This window comes from Apodemus sylvaticus, chromosome 5 (genome assembly GCF_947179515.1).
Source record: "Apodemus sylvaticus chromosome 5, mApoSyl1.1, whole genome shotgun sequence".
In the NCBI taxonomy this organism is placed as follows: domain Eukaryota; kingdom Metazoa; phylum Chordata; class Mammalia; order Rodentia; family Muridae; genus Apodemus; species Apodemus sylvaticus.
This window is the reverse complement of record NC_067476.1, coordinates 10,459,335-10,477,250: the sequence shown is the minus strand read 5'-3', so window position 1 is coordinate 10,477,250 and position 17,916 is coordinate 10,459,335. Positions and strand designations below refer to the sequence as shown.

General features: G+C 53.0%; 1 protein-coding gene across 1 annotated transcript in view; it reads right to left on the bottom strand.

Annotated features, from left to right (window-relative positions):
* Ass1 (argininosuccinate synthase 1) overlaps positions 1-10,940 on the bottom strand; it is a 48,536-nt gene extending 37,596 nt beyond the window's left edge. The window contains 5 exon segments of the mRNA XM_052182130.1: positions 1,314-1,502; positions 2,770-2,838; positions 4,366-4,475; positions 6,392-6,456; positions 10,814-10,940. Of these exon segments, the coding sequence (XP_052038090.1) occupies positions 1,314-1,502; positions 2,770-2,838; positions 4,366-4,470 (363 nt within the window). The 5' untranslated portion in view covers positions 4,471-4,475; positions 6,392-6,456; positions 10,814-10,940.
* Between the last annotated feature and the right edge of the window lie 6,976 nt (positions 10,941-17,916).

The window sequence follows — 17,916 nt, the reverse complement described above, 5'->3', positions numbered from 1 at the left end:
GTCCCCGATGGGCTGTTTGTTGTCACAGCCTCTTGCCTGAGGGACACACTGTCCCTGGTTCTGCAATATGTCTACCTGGTTCATCCAGAGTACAAACATCAGGAAGACAGGGGAGTCTTCTCCTGTCCCCTGCCCCAAGGCTCCTGACCCCGGCCCTTCAGCAGCCTTATCAGGCGCCATTCTCTTGTGCTTCCCAAGGGCTGGCGATAGATGATAGTTGAGGGGCTCAACTACTCTGCGGCCAAGAGGCGCCCTACCCTTGACACGCCCACCACAAGCCAGCTGAACCAGAATCCAAGACAATGAAGGTGCCCAAGCTTTCACAAACACCCAGTGCCATCCTGGTCGTTGACTACTTCTGGGGCCACCCTCAGGCGAGGTCTCCTCGGTCAGCCTTAGCTGCATGTCTCCTGTATCCACACCATCACCAGCCCCATATGGGCAAGGTGGGAAGCCTCATGGATGGCAGACGGCAGGATGGTTAGGCACGTCCTGTCCCAGGCTACTGTCATCGCACCCACTAAGTTTGAGAGCCCAGTCATAGGAGCCATCAATGCAGTTAGGAGTCCAGCCTGTCCCCATGGGGTGCTGACAGGCGACCCTCAAAGCCGGGTGCCATGGCCAGGTGTGGGCTGTAACCCTTTGTTCCTAGAACTGGGGAGTCGGAGTCAGGCAAACCTCTGCGAGTTTCAGGCTAGCTTGGTCTATATAGAGAGTTCCAGGACAGCCTTGGCTGTATAGAGAGAGCCTGTGTTAAAAGAAAAAAGTCAAGTCTACTCCCCAGATCTCTGAATGTGACTTGGTTTGGTCTTCACAGGGGGAGCTGGGTTTCAGAGATACCATTAAGGTATCTGTTATCTGGGAAGGCAGCTTTCAAGGCGATAGGCACAGACATTACAAAGACTCAGGAACACCACTAAGGCCTCTACAAGCAAAGGAATGAGTCCCTGGGGCTGCTGGGAGGGCACTTTCAAACACAGCCCCCTGGGCCTTTGGAAGGAGCAGGTTACACTGTGTCCTTAGAGTTCTGGCCTTCAGAACCCACCTGGCTCTTCAACTCTTTTTAGCTCTTTGTGTTTTATCCCATGTTGACATATGCTGTGACTTTATCTGATGTGTGTGTAACCGTGTGACAGGTCTACCAAGCAGGTGACAAGGCCCAAGCACAGTTGACTCAGCACGCAGAAGAAAGGGACCGCCATTGTTGCTGAGGCAGCCCAGCCTTCCTTCTGATCAGCTCTGGAGTCCTCAGCAGCCTGCTTTCCCTCCCCTCCTCCTAGTCACCAGATCCACCCACCCACGCCTAGCCTTACCTTTCCTGTGGCACCGTGAGACACATACTTGGCCCCTTCACGCTGGGCAATTTCCACCTGTCTGCGAGCTATGCAAGGCCTGGCGAGAGACGTGCCCAGGAGATAGCGGTCCTCATAGAGTGCACTGGACTGGACAGCAGGCCAGATGAACTCTTCCACAAACTCCTTGCTCACATCCTCAATGAACACCTAAAGGGAGAGGAGTTGTGAGAAGGAGCCTAGAAAGGATTGGGGTCCAAAGGGAACCAGCACAGGGAGCCCCTAGCCACACCAATAGCCATATAAGATCAGAACAGGCTATACTTGCCTTTCCTTCTGCCCTGTAGTATACATCACTAATTAATTCTAGCCAACCATACTGTAATTCTCCCTCCTGCACTCATGGCAGACATTACTAATCAATCCCAATAAACCATCTAGCATCCTTCCCAATAGGATGAAACTCTGGTGTCCCCTAAGATCTCAAACAGAAGCTATCAACTAGAGGTGAACTTCCCTAGAAGGGACTTGGCAATAACTGCAGATATCATTGTCACAATTGCTAGAACAGCAGGTACATAAAGCCAGACACTGCTGAACATTCTAAACATCCAGGCCAAGCTGCCATGTGTGAGCTTCTGAAATCCCCATCCTGAGGAATGAAGACCTTTCTAGAGAGATCAGCGTATTAGGGGCTGGGAGGGTGGCCCAGCTGCTAAGAGCACCAGCTGGTCATGTAGAGGACCCAGCTCTGATTCTCAGCACCCACATGGCGGGTGGCTCCTGATCATCTGTAACTGCAGTTCTAGGGGATACAACACCTTCTTCTGATGTCTGCAAGCACCAGGTACACACACAGTATATAGACATATAAGTATCCATACACATAATAAAATTTAAAGTATATAACACACTGCATCATGCCCTGGGGTGCTGTTTGCTGTTTTTGTTAAGGCCGCTTTCATAAAGGCAACACAAAAATTATGGTGGAGGGCGCAGGTAGGTAAGTAGATGGATGGATGGGTGGATGGATAGGTAGGTTAGTAGGTAAGTAGACGGATGGATGGGTAGATGGATAGGTAGGCTAGTAGGTAGGTAGGGTAGATAGGTTAATAGGTAAGTAGACGGTTGAATGGGTAGGTAGGTTAGTAGGTAAGTAGACAGATAGATGGGTAGATGGGTAGGTAGGCTAGTAGGTAGGTAGGGTAGGTAGGTTAGTAGGTAAGTAGACAGTTGAATGGGTAGATGGGTAGGTAGGTTAGTAGGTAAGTAGACGGATGGGTAGATGGGTAGGTAGGTTAGTAGGTTAAGTAGACGGTTGGATGGGAGAGCAGACAGGCAGATGAACAGATGTCAGGTGGTGCTCATCTATCTGAACGCAGCACATTTGACCCTGCCCTCCCGGAGGGACAAGAGCTCCAATGCCCCTCCCACCACAGCCCCACCTCCAGCCCGAGCCCCGCCTCTCACATCTTACCTTTTTTGCCCCAAGCTTCAGCGCCTTCTTCCTGGCTTCCTCAAAGTCTTCCTTCTGGCCAATGTTGGCCTGCGGAGCAGAAACAGAGGCCAGTAAGCCCAGGGCAGAGGGTGCAGGAGGACCGTGAGGCCCCGAGGTGAACCCGGCCAGCCACCCCGCACACAGTTTCCCTCAGCTATCGCAGAAATGCTGCCTCAGGCTGGTGAGGTGGCAGAAGGAAGGAAAGGGCTGCGGGGCGATTTGAGAGGCTGGGCTTGCGCAGCCGCTCATCCTTGGCTGGGTGCAAGACATGGGTTTCCCTGTCAAAGCTGCATCTGGCATCCAGGTAGTCAGGACACTGATACAAGCTGTCATTAGCCACAGGTCTGGCTTTCCCTGAGCCCATGCAATACCTGCCCTGGCCACAGGAGGGGGCCAGCTTATTCCAGTGCCCTAGTGGGCAACAGGCATGAACTCAGAGGTGCTGAACCTGTTCTGCCTGTGGACCTGGGCCTATCGCCTGGGTCTTCACCCAGACCCAGACTCTGTTCTCCAGGTCCTGGAGCCTCCCAAGGCTCAGCTGTAAGTTCCAGTCTGAGATTGCCCGGTTTTCAATATGCTAGATATGCCAGGTAGCAACTCTTATAGTACACACACACACACACACACACACACCACTGCCACTCACCAGGTGAATTCTATCCCCTCCTCTTCCCTCCCAGTCCTTTGTAGCAGGTAACAAAAGCAGCTACACACAGAGACCCCTCCTGGCCCAAGGCCAATATTGCCATCCAAAGCATCAGACATCCTTCCCTGGGAGGATCCTCTCCCCAGTGGGGATGGGAACTCATTAAGCACCCCCCTCACACACACACACCTACCCCTCCCCAAGTCCCCCAGGTGCAGCCATGGAGAGGCTGACTCCAGCTAGTGGGAGGAGCCTGAGGCTCCACTACCAGCCAGTGAGCCTGAGACAACTGGGCTTTGGTCTTGTTGGTTGCAAAAAGGTCAAGAATGAAGCCAAGTGGATCCAGGTGCCTGGATCCAGCCATGCCTGAAGACTTCCGTCTCCTGGACTTCTGCTATGAGAGCCAAGAACTGGCTTTTGATTGTGGCTTTGTTTTGTTGCCTTCAGCTGTGCTAGGTTGGAGCTTCTAAGTCACAGGCCTGACTGCCACATCACGACTATAGATTCCAAGACTACGAGGGACCATAAGTGCCGCGGGCGGTTCGATTAGTGATGTCTGCGCTAGACCCTGGATGGGGAAGTAATGTCTGAGCTAGACCCTGGATGTGCACCAAGCACACAGCCTTTCTCTGATGACCTATTTGCCATCCTAGAACTGAAGGCTGCTTGGAGGAAGGCTAGGACTGAATGCCTTAAGCACAGGGGCCCCCTTTAGGCAGTGACAAGCTAAAGCCACCCCTGGTAGCCTCTGTCCTCATCACCTTCCTCAGAGTCAGCGAGAGGCCTGTTCCCTTCTGGCTCAGGAGAGTTGTAGGGAAAGGAAAAAAAGCAAGACTTGGCAGAGGACTGTGACATGCGGGCAGTAGAGCAGCAGTGGGGTGGGGTGGAAAGGCCGAGGGACCCACAGGCATGTAGGGGCACCTCCTCACCAGGTAGGCGATGACATCATAGCCTTGTTCCTTCAGCCACACGAGGATGCAGGAGGTGTCCAGGCCGCCACTGTAGGCCAGAACCACAGAGCCCTTGCTGGACATCTTGTCTGGAGGGAACAAGAAGGATATAAGTATAATGTAGACGGTCAGCCCTACGCGGTCCCTCCTGGCTCCAGCCCCATCCGGGAGGCCTTGGACAGCTTTAGCCCTTGAACGGTAAACAACTGGGGTGCTGGGAACAGAATGTCTACCTTCCCACATGCACCCCTCCCGGGGGTCACTGACCTGACCTCTCTGAACATGTCTCACATGGGATCCAAGAATGCTGGTAGCAGGGGGTCAGGGGTCAGGGCCAGCAGTAAGGAGGCAGATCTTAGAGCCAGACCCTACCAGCTAAAGAGAGCTTTTGGGACTGAGCGGCTGGACCAAGGCCAGTGCCTGGGGGAGGTGTACAGTGGGAGGCCGGGAAGGGGCCCAGCCAAAGCATCAGGCAGCTGACATGCTGTCCCCTTGAGAACTGTTCCTTGTAAAGTGTGCTGGTCAGGGCCACAAGTGTATATCACCCGGAGCCTCCACAAGGACCCCAGAAGTAGCTAGACAGTGGGGCTTCAGGGAGGTCAGTGGTCAAGGTCATAGGACAAGCAGCTCAAGGTCAAAGAGAAAGGCCTGGCTTTGTTCCTTGGCTCCTTGTCCAGCAAGAGACGCCGCCTCTGGCCTTTGGGTGGACAGGAGGCCACAGGAGAGGACACTTGGTCCCAGGCTGCTCTCCCTTCTGCACCCACCGGAATTCAAGGGGCCCTGTCGTACTCTGCTCAAGGGGTAGTAACTCTGAGGATCTGAGAGACCCCCAGTATCTCTGCCAATTCAGTTCTATAAGGGCTTAAAAGAGACTTGCTTGAGTCCAGATGGAGGAACTGTCCCAGAGAGGAGCGAGATGGGCTCAATGCCTCTGTGTGGCCTGAAGGCCTTTCCCAGCAGCCCTGCAGGCATGCTCCCACAATACAACCTGTTCTTCAACTAACAGAACCTTCCAGAAGGTGCTAGGACTGTCTTGTCTTTTTTGCTACTGCAGCTATTTCCTCAGTCCAGAAGGGTCCCCGAGAGCCCTCAGGTGCATTCCAGAATGTCCTGCATGTGGCCCTGAGGGTAGGCGCTATCATAGAGCCAGCCAGCATTATAGACCGTAAAGAGGAAGGTCAGAGTCTGCGGCTCAGCCACCACCCAGGTGATTATAGCATCAGAAGGCAGCAGGGCCAGATATGGACTCAGGTCTCCGTGTCTCACTGTCCACTAGAACAGCAGCCCTCAAACAGGGGTCGAATATCAGATATTTACATTACGATTCATAGCAGTAGCAAAATTACAGTTATGAAGTATCAACAAAAATAACTTTATGGTCAGGGGGTCCCCACACCAAGAGGAACTGTATTAAGGGGTCGTGGCATTGGGAAGGTTGAGAACCACTGCCCTAGAGCAGTCAGCTAGGGTCCTTAGTAGATGTTGCTGGGAAGGACAATGGCCCTCCGCAAACCTATGAGTACAGCAGGACTCATCTGGTTGCCACTGCTACTTCGAAGCCTGCAGAGTACTGCTCCTTAGACTCCGGTGTCTTTCCCAGGCCACCGAGGACTGAGCTGCAGGGCTTACCCAGTCACAGCTGCAGGTGGACTTGGGAGCTGGAGCAAAGGCCATGCAGTTCCCCAAACATCTCCCCAAGGCCCTCTGTCTAGTCAGCCCCAGGAGGTCTCTGACAGGCCTCACTGCCCTTTGCACTTAGAGAGGCAAACCTCAGGAACAATACCGTAGGTGCATGGGCTGATAGTCCAGGCTGCCCACAGTCTCCAACAGGCAGCAACTGCCTGCCCACCCTCAGCCAGCTGCCCCAGACCTGGGTTGCTGGGTGACTCAGCAGGCCCTGACCTTGAGCCAGATGATGGTGCCCATGGCAACTGCAGCTAGGCAACTGGTCGTGGATAATGGAGGGAAGGAGGGAGAAGGGAGGCAGGGCCAAGGTGGAAAATACCTTGGCTTGTAGGCACAGGTCCCTGGAGTCGGGAGTCTGTCTGTCTTCCGGCCGGGTGACCCACTCTGTAAAAGTAAGTGTGATATTGAGACCCCCATGGTCACGTGATGCCGAGTGGCCTGTCAGGAGACATGGGGACCTTGTGGTGATGGAGGATGGAAGCCACAGTCCTGTGTCTGCTAAGCGTCCACTTTACCACTGAGCTGCACTCCGGCCCGGCCCCTAGCTGTGTGTATGTAAATCATCCGGTTTGTCAAGTTTTGTGTGCATCGCCAGGAAAGCCATCTTCACACTCCAGACAATAAGCACACGAGCTAAAGAGGTAATTCAGTGGATAAATACCTGCTGAGACCTGAGTTCAGATCCCTGGCAACCATTTTAAAAGCTGGCTGTGTAATCCCAGAGGCAGAGACAGGCAGCCCTGGAAGTCACTAGCAAAATCTGGGTTCAGTGGAAGATCATGACTCAAAAAACAGGGTGGGAGAGGAGGCTGATGAGATGGTTCTACAGTTAAGAGCCCTAGCCGCTCTTGTAGAGGACCTGGGTTTGATTCCAGGCACCCACATGGAGGCTCACACCAGTCTGCAACTCTTCCAGGATTTGGCGCCCTCTTCTGGCCTCTGTAAGCACTGCACACATGTAACAGCCATACAGGCAGTCAAAACACCCCACCCATAACACATGAACTAAAGAAGGGGAAAATTTGGAGTGATTGAGGAAGACAGTGTTGACCTCTGTCCCCACCCCCAGACATAAAACAAAAGATCTTATGTTAGGTGTTTGCCCCAAATTAGACAGGAAAATTGAGGCTCAGGTTAAGGGACTTGCCAAGACCTTCTTAGGCTGGGAAGAAGCCCAGGCCCCAAAACCCAGATCAGCTGGGTTGTGCGCCCTATTGATCTATTGATCACCTCTGTAGAGCAAGCCTGGACACCCCTCTAGAGGTACGAGAGGGGAGAGGTAGGCAAAGGGTGGTAAGGGAACTCTCAGACATCTTGGGGCATCCAGGGAATGGATGCCCCCTGCAGATTCACCCAGCTCTTAATGGCCACTTCTTCCTCCAGTCTGTTCCAAGGACACCCGAGCCACGGGGCTGGAAGGGGGGGGCTCACAGACAGGTCAAACGCCTGCCCTGCCTGCTCCGCCTCAGCCAGGCTGCAGTGTGAAGGGGTGTGCTCAGCACGGGCTGTGTGCCTAGAAGCACACAAGCAGGCTTGCGATGTGTGTACCTGCACTTGTGTGTGTGTGTATCTTTTCACTCCTAAGATTGTGTCCCTGAGAAAGTGTCCCTGTACTTGTGGTGTGCACCTGAGTGTCCGCATGTGTGCCCATGTGTACACGTATGCTCTCTCTCTCTCTCTCTCTCACACACACACACACACCTGCCTAGAAATTAGTAAGTATTCTGGGCTTGAAGTCACAAGCCTGTGAGCTGGACATATATAATCTTGGATCTCAGTCTGAATAGGTACCAGCCGCAGTCTGTCCCTGAGGACAACACGCATGTGACTCTTGCATCAGCAAGCTGGCTTCCTCGGGGCTGGGGAGTACCTTGGCTGGACTGATAGTTATATCCCAGGCACTGGCCTGTTGGCTCTGGCTAATGCCACAGGGTGTCAGCTACCTTGCTAACTAACAGCCCCAGGCTGACTACAGACTGCGTCCACTCCCCGCTTCTTAGGATTCTTTGCCCCTTGCTTCCTGTCCCAATGACGGGTCATGAGCAGCTAGCTCCCTGGGCCGCTCCTCCACCCCCGCTCTATTTGCTGCCATCATTACTCAATTCTAATTGGCCTGTCATTACTGTTTTTTTAAAACCCTGACTGGCCCAGAAGATCCCTGGGATGACTCTCAGTTCACCTCTGCAGCTACATGTCTGATAAAGCCAGACTGCAATACCAATATTGATCAGCAGGAGGCGCACCATCCCCCTACTGAATCTAGCGTGTTACTATCTGATAGACTTGGGTTTCTGGCCACCATGCTCTCCCAGGAAGGAGGCAAGTATCGGGTTTTTACTAATCTCCGGTGAGAGATAGTCAAACCCTTACCTAGTCTAGCTGTCTTGGCAGGCCTGAAGATCCCTGTATCCATCCCATTGCTTTTGGACCTCAAGGAATTAGAATTCCCAGGACCTTTCCAAGCTGGGAGAAGGGAAAAGCGGAAACTCTGGAGAAAGAGAAGGAACCTTTCTCCCAAGAGACCAGGCACGGTGGCACACACCTTTAATCTCGGCACTTGGACGGCTGAGGTGGGGGGATCTCTGTGGGATCTCTGGGTTTGGGGCCAGCCTGGTTCCAGACCAGCCAGGGCCACAGAGAGAGACCTTGTCTCAAAAATAAATAAGCAAACAAAGCAAGAGCCAAAGTCACACAGTTCTGACCACTTAGCTAAGATAATGATGGCTGGGCCACACCTTGAGTAGGATCGCATTCCTGAGCAACTCCAGATGCCCCTTGTCCTGTTAAAACCTAAACCTCGTGTCAGGATGGCAACAGCAGGCTTGGGGGGGGGGGTTCTCTGCTTCTCCTCCTGGCGTAGCTATATTGACTACCTCTCTTTCATCTGCCTTTTACTATTAATTGTCCCTTTAACTGGGCTACAGGGGAAGCTGGCAGACCGCAGCTTTTCAGGGACAGCCAGGGCCCGTGCTCTGATGCTAACAGCTCCAGTTAACACTAGAAGAACCCACCAATCCGTTCACTAGTGCTAGCAGCGGAGCTCTGGGGTCCGGCCATTTTCCAGGTGTGGGGAGAATCAGCTTCTGAGGGGCAGGGAGCCAGGCCCTGGGAAATGAACTCTGCCCAAAGCCTTCAGCAAAAACCTATGCCTCAGAGCCAGAGTTCAGCAAGACATCTCTTTCTACACGGCTGCCCACAAGGAAGCCACTCACTCCAGAAGCTGTATGTTCACAGCCGGGTGGAGGGATCCGGCTGACCTAGGGGCATCCAAGGTAAACAGGAGGTGGGCCATGAGAAATCGCTGCTGCAGCAGGTAGGTGGGCCGGGCTTGGTGCCACCCCAGGGCTCCTGGACTATCTGGTTTCCTAAGCTGGGGGCAGACAGGCGGCTGGGGTGGGGGCAAGTTTAACCAAGGGTGCTGAGAATATAGGCTCCCTGTTCTGTCCCACTCTGTGCTTGGGGGTGGTGGGGAGTGGACAGAAGTTACTCTTCATTTATGGAGTCCGTGGGCACTGGGTAGAGTCAGGATTCCTTGGGCGGCCCTGAGGCCCTTCCAATGCTCCCAGCCTTGGCTGGATTATGGTGAAAGACCTTGGAGGAGAGGGAGAGAGTAGGGGGAGTTTGAAATGGAGGCTACTGCAGTCTCTGCTCAGGCCAGCTCTTGAGAGCTCTCTCCGCTGTCTCCCTTCCTTTTGAAGGCCTGTCTGGGAGGTGGGGGGAGGGACCCTGTCTCTTCAGGTCTGCATCCCAGACCCAGTGAACAAGAGAGCAGACCCTGGCCATAGCTCTCAAAACAGCTTACTGACAGCAAGTGTTCCGAGTCCAGGCACAAGGCTGCCAGCCCCGGAGCTGGGAGGGTGACGTCAGACACCACCTGCCAGGTCACTGGCCAGGTGGAGGAGCGCTAGCTCGCTCGCTTGCACGGGGAGGGATCAAAGGAAAGGTTTTCCTGCTCTACCCCTGAGGAAAGGGCAGGTCTGCTCCTGCCATGTAGCACTTGTAGACAGCCTGACAGACCCACTTCACAGAGGGGAAAACTGAGTGCTGTTGGTTCTCCTGAGAAGATTTCTCTCTCTATTAGAGAGATCATGCCTCTCTGGAGAGGGGCCCAAGCCGTTAACAACCCAGAAACAGACATTTCCTGCGAAGGGGCTCCTCCCAACGAGCCAGCCAGCCAGCAGGAAACCTGACTAGAAGAAGCCCCACCCAAACTGAGCCTGGCATTGCACCCCACCGAAAAGGGAAATCAGTGTCAGCCTAGGACCTGGGCCGGGTAGGCAGGGTCGGTGTGTCCACTGTGTCAGACTCAGGAGAAAGGCACACGCCCAAGCCCCTAAGGGCAAAGAGGGACTGGACCTTCTGCTCACTCTGAGAAACTAGCCTGTCCTTAGATTGGTGAGTCTGACCCAGTGAGAGGGAATCATGGGAAGCCCCCAACCCTCTGAAATCTCAGGGGCTCTGCTTGGAGCCTTCGCATCACCCAGGAAAGAAGGAAAATCCAGAAGGGACCGACCACCTGCTTCCGAGCCCCTGGTCCCGTGCTCCTGCACGGGTTCCCTAGGCAGGAGGAACGTGTGCGTCACAGCGCCCCGGACATCAGCCTCCTTCCTTTCACCCACTGCGCAGTCACTCGGGGGCCGCCCTGCGCCCACCCCCTGCAGCTGCTCGCTTCCTCTGGGATTCCAGGATCGTGAGACTCTGGATAGAGAGTGGGGACCAAGAGGGGCCCGGAACTTCTTACCAGTGAACCCAGGCGGCAGGGACGGTCGGCGGAGCAGGACTGGAAGAGGCGTGCATCCAGGGTTATAAGCACTGAGCCTGGGGGGCAGGAACCTGGGACACGTGGGGACAGGCGCGAGAAAGGCCCCGCCCTCGGGCCCGGCCCCCGCTCCAAGCCTCTCAGGGCTCGAGGCCACCTGAGGGTGGGCGTGTCCCGCCGATCCCTCCCGCTGGCCCCTCCCTCTTCCCTCGGCGCCAGCACTACCTCCCGGGGGCGCACGGGCGTGGGCTCTTGCAGTTTAGGTCCCCTGATCCTGGCCCGCTGGTGGCGCCTGGGAAGGCGGCAGAGGTTGGAACCCGCGTGACTAGTAATGCTGATCCCAGCCGTCTTGCAAGAACCCTTGAAAGCGCTTCAAGGCGGGAGTGAAGATGCAAATTGCTTAGGCTCAGAGGCTGTGTACCCACGCGCTTTGAAGACGGAAGCATCTGTCCTCAGAAGCCATCGTTTTCCCTGATGCTAGCCCACAAGCCAGAGCCAAGGGTTCACAAAAGAAAACGCAAACGAATTGGCCAAGGACGGCTGGGAATGCCATCTTAAGGTCCTGGCTGTCTCTCCTCGGCCTGGCACCTGCCCAGATTGCCCTGGGCTCCCAGTAAATAGTGAATCAAAGCCTGGCTGTCTGCTGACCCATCAGAAGATGAGGAAGGTTGAGGTTCACAGAGGCAAAGCTGCTCCTTGTAAAGTGAAACTGGGGGTTGTGGCCCACATGAGCCAGAAGGTCGTGCCCGAGGCTTCCCAGCTTGGCCCGTGCCCTGCAGCACACAGGACAGCCCCTGCCCCAGTGAACCTCAACACCCAGGATGGCCAAGGTCACTATCCCACAGGTGGGCCTAGATTCTAAGCCTCAGCCAGCTCTGTGCCCATGTTTTACCCAGCATGCTCTACTGCATTACCCTTAGATTCTGGGTGCCCTCTGGGGTCCCGCCAAGCCCTTTACTCTGTCTCCTGATCTTTATTCTTTTCTTTCTTTTTTGGGGGTGGGGTGGGAGGAATTTGAGACAGGGTTTCTCTGTGTAGCCCTAGCTGTCCTGGAACTCACTCTGTAGACCAGGCTGGCCTTGAACTCAGAAATCTGCCTGCCTCTGCCTCCCAAGTGCTGGGACTAAAGGCATACGCCACCACTGCCAGGCCTGGTCAGAAATATCAGCTATCTGGGCTTCTAGGAGGGAGAAGGTTCCAGACACATTTACAAACTCTAGCTGCAGGATTTTTTTTTAAAGATCTACTTATTTGTGTTTATATGTAAGTACACTGTAGCTATCTTCAGACACACCAGAACAGAGCATCGGATCCCATCACAGATGGCTGTGAGCCACCATGTGGTTGCTGGGATTTGAACTCAGGACCTCTGGAAGAGCAGTCAGTGCTCTTGACCGCTGAGCCATCATCTCTTCAGCTGTCTCTGCAGGGTTCTTTTGCACTCCTGGCCCTGTTCTCCCAGCTAAACTTCAGTGTCTCCAGGAAGGGACTGATGTCAGGGGACAGCCTGAGGCATCTCTTTGCTGGGTAACTCTAGGACAACTGGCCTGCTCTGGGCCTTCCTCACAGACAGGAGACTAGTGAGGGTCATGTGCCAGCAGCTTGCGAGCCCCCCTGAGGCCATTCGCCCCCACTTGCTGACTCAGCTTCTCAGGAACGGCCCAGAGGGCAGGGTGAATATCTACATTAATTCCATTTCCTGGCTTACCTGCTGCACTTTAAGAAATACATCACATTTATCCACATTCTCCAGGAGGGAACTGCAGCACAGAGAGAGCGGGCATCTTTCCCAAGGTCACACAGCACACCCAAGGCACTGCAGAACTGGAGCCCAAAAGCCCAAGGCTAACTCAGGTTTGAGCTAAACTGGTTCAGGCAGGAATCACAAAGCAGCAGGAACCTTGACCCCCTATACAGAATTGACTCCAGCCCAGGAGACTGATTCGTAGGCAGGGGGATGTGAAGGGCTCACACTGCCTGCAGTCGACCTGTGAGCCCGAGGAGGGGAGGGGAGGTGCAGGGGCCCAGCTGGCTCCCGGAGGAGCCATGTTCCCTGCATCCCTCCATCTCCAACGTGGACCCTGAGTCCCACCCATCCTCACTCTGCAAAACGCTTCTGGAATTTGGGTGGACTGTGACCTGAGAGGGCTCTCAATGAAACACCATGACCTTCACCTTTCCCCCTCCCACGACAAGGTCAGGGCTCCCTAAGGATCTAGGTTAGCGATTTATAAAAGCAAAACAAGGGCTAAAGAGTTGGCTCAGTGGTTAAGAGGACTAACTGCTCTTCCAGAGGTCCTGAGCTCAAATCCCAGCAACCACATGGTGGTTCATAACCATCCATAATAAGATCTGATGCCCTCTTCTGGGGTGTCTGAAGACAGCTACAGTGTACTTACATATAATAAATAAATAAATCTTTTTTTTTAAAGGCAAAACAAAACAACTTTACTATATATCCCTGGCTAGCCTAGAAGAGCTATGTAGACCAGGCTAGCCTTGAACTGTTGGAGGTTGGCCAGCTTCTGGCTTCTGAACATCTCCACCTCCCCCGTCCTCTCCACCTCTTGTTTTACCCAGACCACAGGACTTTTCTTGCTCCAATTTCCCTTCTCATTTTTTGTGCATAACTGGATTGTCCCCCAGCCCTTCCCCTGTCTAGGTGCCGTAAGCTTCCTGAAAGTACAAACCAGAGCAGGTCACACACACACACACACACACACACACACCCTTCTTAAAGGCCTTGATGGGCCAGAAAGGCGAAGGCTCTTGCTACCAAGGCTAATGACCTGACGCTGACCTGTAGCACACATATAGGGAAAGAAAGGACCATCCCATTTCCTTAAGTTGTCCTTGACACACACTTGGGCACCATGGATACATGTGAGCTTCTAAGGCACAATATCTATATATCTATATATCTATATATCTATATATCTATATATCTATATATCTATATATCTATATATCTATATATCTATATATCTATCTATATATCTATATATCTATATATCTATATATCTATATATCTATATATCTATATAATCTATCTATATATATATATATACATAGAGAGAGAGAGAGAGAGACAGACAGACAGACAGAGACACAGAGAGAGAGAGACACAGAGAGAGAGACACAGAGAGAGAGAGTTCTTGCTAACTCGTCACTGTCACTGAGTTCCCCCGCCCCCAAGTTAAAACTGTTCTAAATGATTGCGTAAGTGTGGGTCTGTTTCTTGTGCCTGTGTTCTGTCATGTTGACTTATTTATCTATGGTCACACTGGTTCTACGCTGCCTCGAGCTGTCTTGATTCTTGTAGCTTTATAGTGATTCTTGAAATTTAGGAAATGGCCGTTTGGCTAGCTCTTGTCCTTGGCATTTCCATAAAATAACAGAAACAGCCTGCCCGCTGTCTGTAAAAACCCTCTTGGGGCTGGGGCTGGGGCTGGTCTGGGGCTGGGGCTGGGTTGGGGCTGGGGCTGGGTTGGGGCTGGGCTAGAGCTGGGGTGGGGCTCAACTGGAAGACAGCTAACCCATGTACAACGCCCCCAGCTCCACCTCTAGCACCAAGTGAGCAGCTTGGTGGCTCACTCCTGCAATCCCAGCACTTGGGAGGTAGAGGCAGGTGCATCAAGTTCATTGTGAGTTTGAGGCCAGCCTGGGCTACATGAGAACCTGTCCCCTACCTGTTGTGTGTTGTGTGTGGTCCTGACGATCAAATCTCCCTCCTCCCTGCAAATCGATATACATAAATCATCTTAGAGCAGACAAGATGGCATTTTCCAGTCCATGAATATGATACATTTCTATATCTCTTTGTAACTTCTTAATTTTTCTTAACACAAAAAACTCTAAAAATATTGATTGATACAATGTAAGCAACAAGAAATATATGAAATGTGTTGATTCAGTCTGTGGGAGTGGACATCCTGATGTGGCCTTCACTACGGGGCCGGGGGGGATTTAGGCCTCTAGTTTAAACTATAGATGTGTCCAAGAAACCATGATGTATATACTCTGTTGGAGATGGGGTTGAGATGACATCTATTATATACTTCTGGGCTAACCCAGTACTCTCCATGGAGCCCAGGCTGCTCTCCGATTTGCAAGCCTTTGCCTCTGAGTGTTGGAGTTACAGCCTGCATCACCCAGCTACACTTCATTAATTTACTGTCCATTTGCCAGTGCCAGGGATTGAACTCAAGGCTTGGTACATCCTGGGCAAGTGTGCTACCTCCTGACCTACAACTCAGGCCTTGAAGTAGACACTTTTTTCTTTTTTTATTATTGGATAGAAGTAGACACACTTGCTGGGCGGTGGTGGCACACGCCTTTAATCTCAGCACTTGGGAGGCAGAGGCAGGAGGATCTCTGAGTTCGATGTCAGCCTGGTCTACAGAGTGAGTTCCAGGTCAGCCAGGGCTACACAGAGAAACCCTGTCTCAAAACAAACAAACAAACAAACAAAGAAGTAGACACTCTTGAGAGTCAGGAAGCTGCCCCGTGTTGAACATAGATTCTTGGGCACTGATATTTTAAACATATGGACTAAGATGGCTTTGGTGGCATAGGCCCGTGGTCCCCGTTTCTTGGGAAACGGAGATGAGATAAAATTGAGTTTGAGCGCAGACAGGGCAATACTGTGAAACCCCATTTCAAAAGACAAAGAAATGCTGTCTAGATAGCAAGACCCCAAAGTGAGCGAGATAGGTTTCATAAAATACCTTCAGCTACCGGCCGTAGGATGTGGCTCAGGCACAGTGATCAACCAGCGTGCCCGGAGCCCTGGGCTCAGTCCCCGGCACCACATAAACCATGCATGGTGGCTCATACTTGTAATCTTGGTCCTTGGGAGGCGAAGGCAGAAGGATCAGGAGTTCAAGATTATATAAGTGAGTAGTTATATAGTGAATTTGGGGCTAGCCTGGGACTTATGAGATCTTATCATACACAAACACACACACACATACTCACATGCACATGCACATGCACACATACATTCATATGTGTATATGTCTCTGTGAATATGTGTACACTTGTGGATCCTGCTGCAAAGTGCAGAAGAAAGTGTTGTATGTCCTCTCTCACTGGGAGTCCTCCTCTCTCACTGGGAGTCCTCCTCTATCTCTAGGCATCCTCCTCTATCACTGGGAATCCACCTCTCTCACTGATAGTGCTCCTCTCTCACTGGGAGTGCTCCTCTCTCCCTGGGAGTGCTCCTCTCTCACTGGGAGTGCTCCTCTCCCACTCCCTAGCTCTGTCTTGGAGCTGGGGCTACAGGCAGGGGACTCTTGGCTTGTCATGTGGGCGCTGGCATCCACACTGATCCTCAGGACTATGCAATGTAGCAGCTGCAGAGCCATTGCTCCAGGCCCCTGGATGGATGGCATGATTTCTTAAAAAGACTTTGACAGTCTCCACCTCTCTTTGGATCAGAGTGAGATGCCAGTGCCCTCCTCTTGGGCATTATCTGTTGAGCTCCTATGCACGGACTTCCCTGTCTTGTTAGCATGTGACAGAGGCCTGATGTCTCCAGTAGGATGAGGCCAAGAACATTGAGCTCTGGTCCTTCCCCTGGCCCCTCTGTTGTGTCTTAGTTTCTATACCACCACAGTTACCTCTCCACCTCTGCCTCACCCCTCCCACCCATGCTCACCATGTTCCCAAAGCACGTGGCAGCCAGGTGGTCTCTTGGGTATAGGCTCAGACTGTTATGGTCACTTGTACTGAAGGACCTCGGTGTATGTGATCTCGGAGACCCCCCACAACCTGTGGACACTCAGACACCTAGCTTATGATCATAACTGTGGAGAGGTCTCCTCTCGTCGCCTGTCCTCTGCCACTCAAGGACTCTGTAGCAGCTGTGGACAGAGGAGCTGGGAGTGTATTCAAGGTCTTGTTCCGTAGCTTCTTATGTTTGGCACCAGAAGCCACCGTGCCACAGCCCGGGTTTGGGCAGAATGGTCAGAACAGAGAATGACCTCCAGGCCAGACCTGGGCTCTCCTGTCCCACCCAGAGGGACACAGAGTCCGGTTGTTGACTTCTTGGAAAAAACTGCATCAGGGAGTTTAATGAGTGACCTGCCAGGCGGAGCTGTTTTTCACCACGGATGGTGGGAAGAGCCTCAGAGGTCAGGTGTCCCAAGGGCTGGGTAGCTGGATGCGGCTGTGACCAATGGTAGCCGGAGGTGACAGGCCGCTATGGAAAACACCTCTTGTGGGGCTGGGTCCAGCTGCAGCAGCCAGCAGAGACACCTCTGGAGACCTCTCCTTTGTGAGCCAACAGGCCTGTGGGTGACCTGGGACAAACTTGGTCCCGCTAACAGGCCAATGATGCTACACTGTGTCTTTCCTCACTAGCCTGTTTTACAGGCTCAGAGGGACCAGAGGGGAAAAAGCGTGAGGAAGGGACATGTCTCACTCCCTACCTCAAGCCTTCCCTCTCCATCTAGCACTGGCTTCCTGTCCTGTCCTCAGTGCTGCTGAGCCAAAACATTAAGACTGACAGCAGCTCAGAGCCTGTGTGTGAGACTACTCAGAAGCCATGCGGGCTTAGACAGAGCACTCGCCTCTTGGCCTCCACTTTTGCATCTGTGAAATGGGAATCTTATTCTTGCCTCCAGAGTCTCTGGGAGAGTTCATGAGGGAATAGCTGGAGATGCACCACACAGTACCTTTACAACCCAGAGGGCTTGGGCGAGACTCGGGAAGTGTGGGCAGACTGCAGCAAGGAGAGAACTGGACCCAGCTTGCAAGAAAACCCCTGCTGGTCCTCAGCGCCAGGGTGAGGCCCTGTCCTTACCAGGGCTACAAAGTTCATAAAAAGTTAACAGCTTAGCAGAAACAGCCCGGGCTCTGATTCCTGACCCCTGAGTTTTCAGGAGGAGTGTTCATCTCCAGATTCTCATGGGTAGGCTCCGGCCGGCCGCCTGTCTTGCCACATGCCTCTCCCCTCCCCCACCCCTCCCCCAGCCTGCAGTTCCAATCAGTGTGACTTAAAGCCGAGGTGAGGATTTTTTTTCCAGCTTTCATGTTGTAAGTGGTTGAAAGAAGAAAATTTCGTGGTGTGAAAATAAATTTGA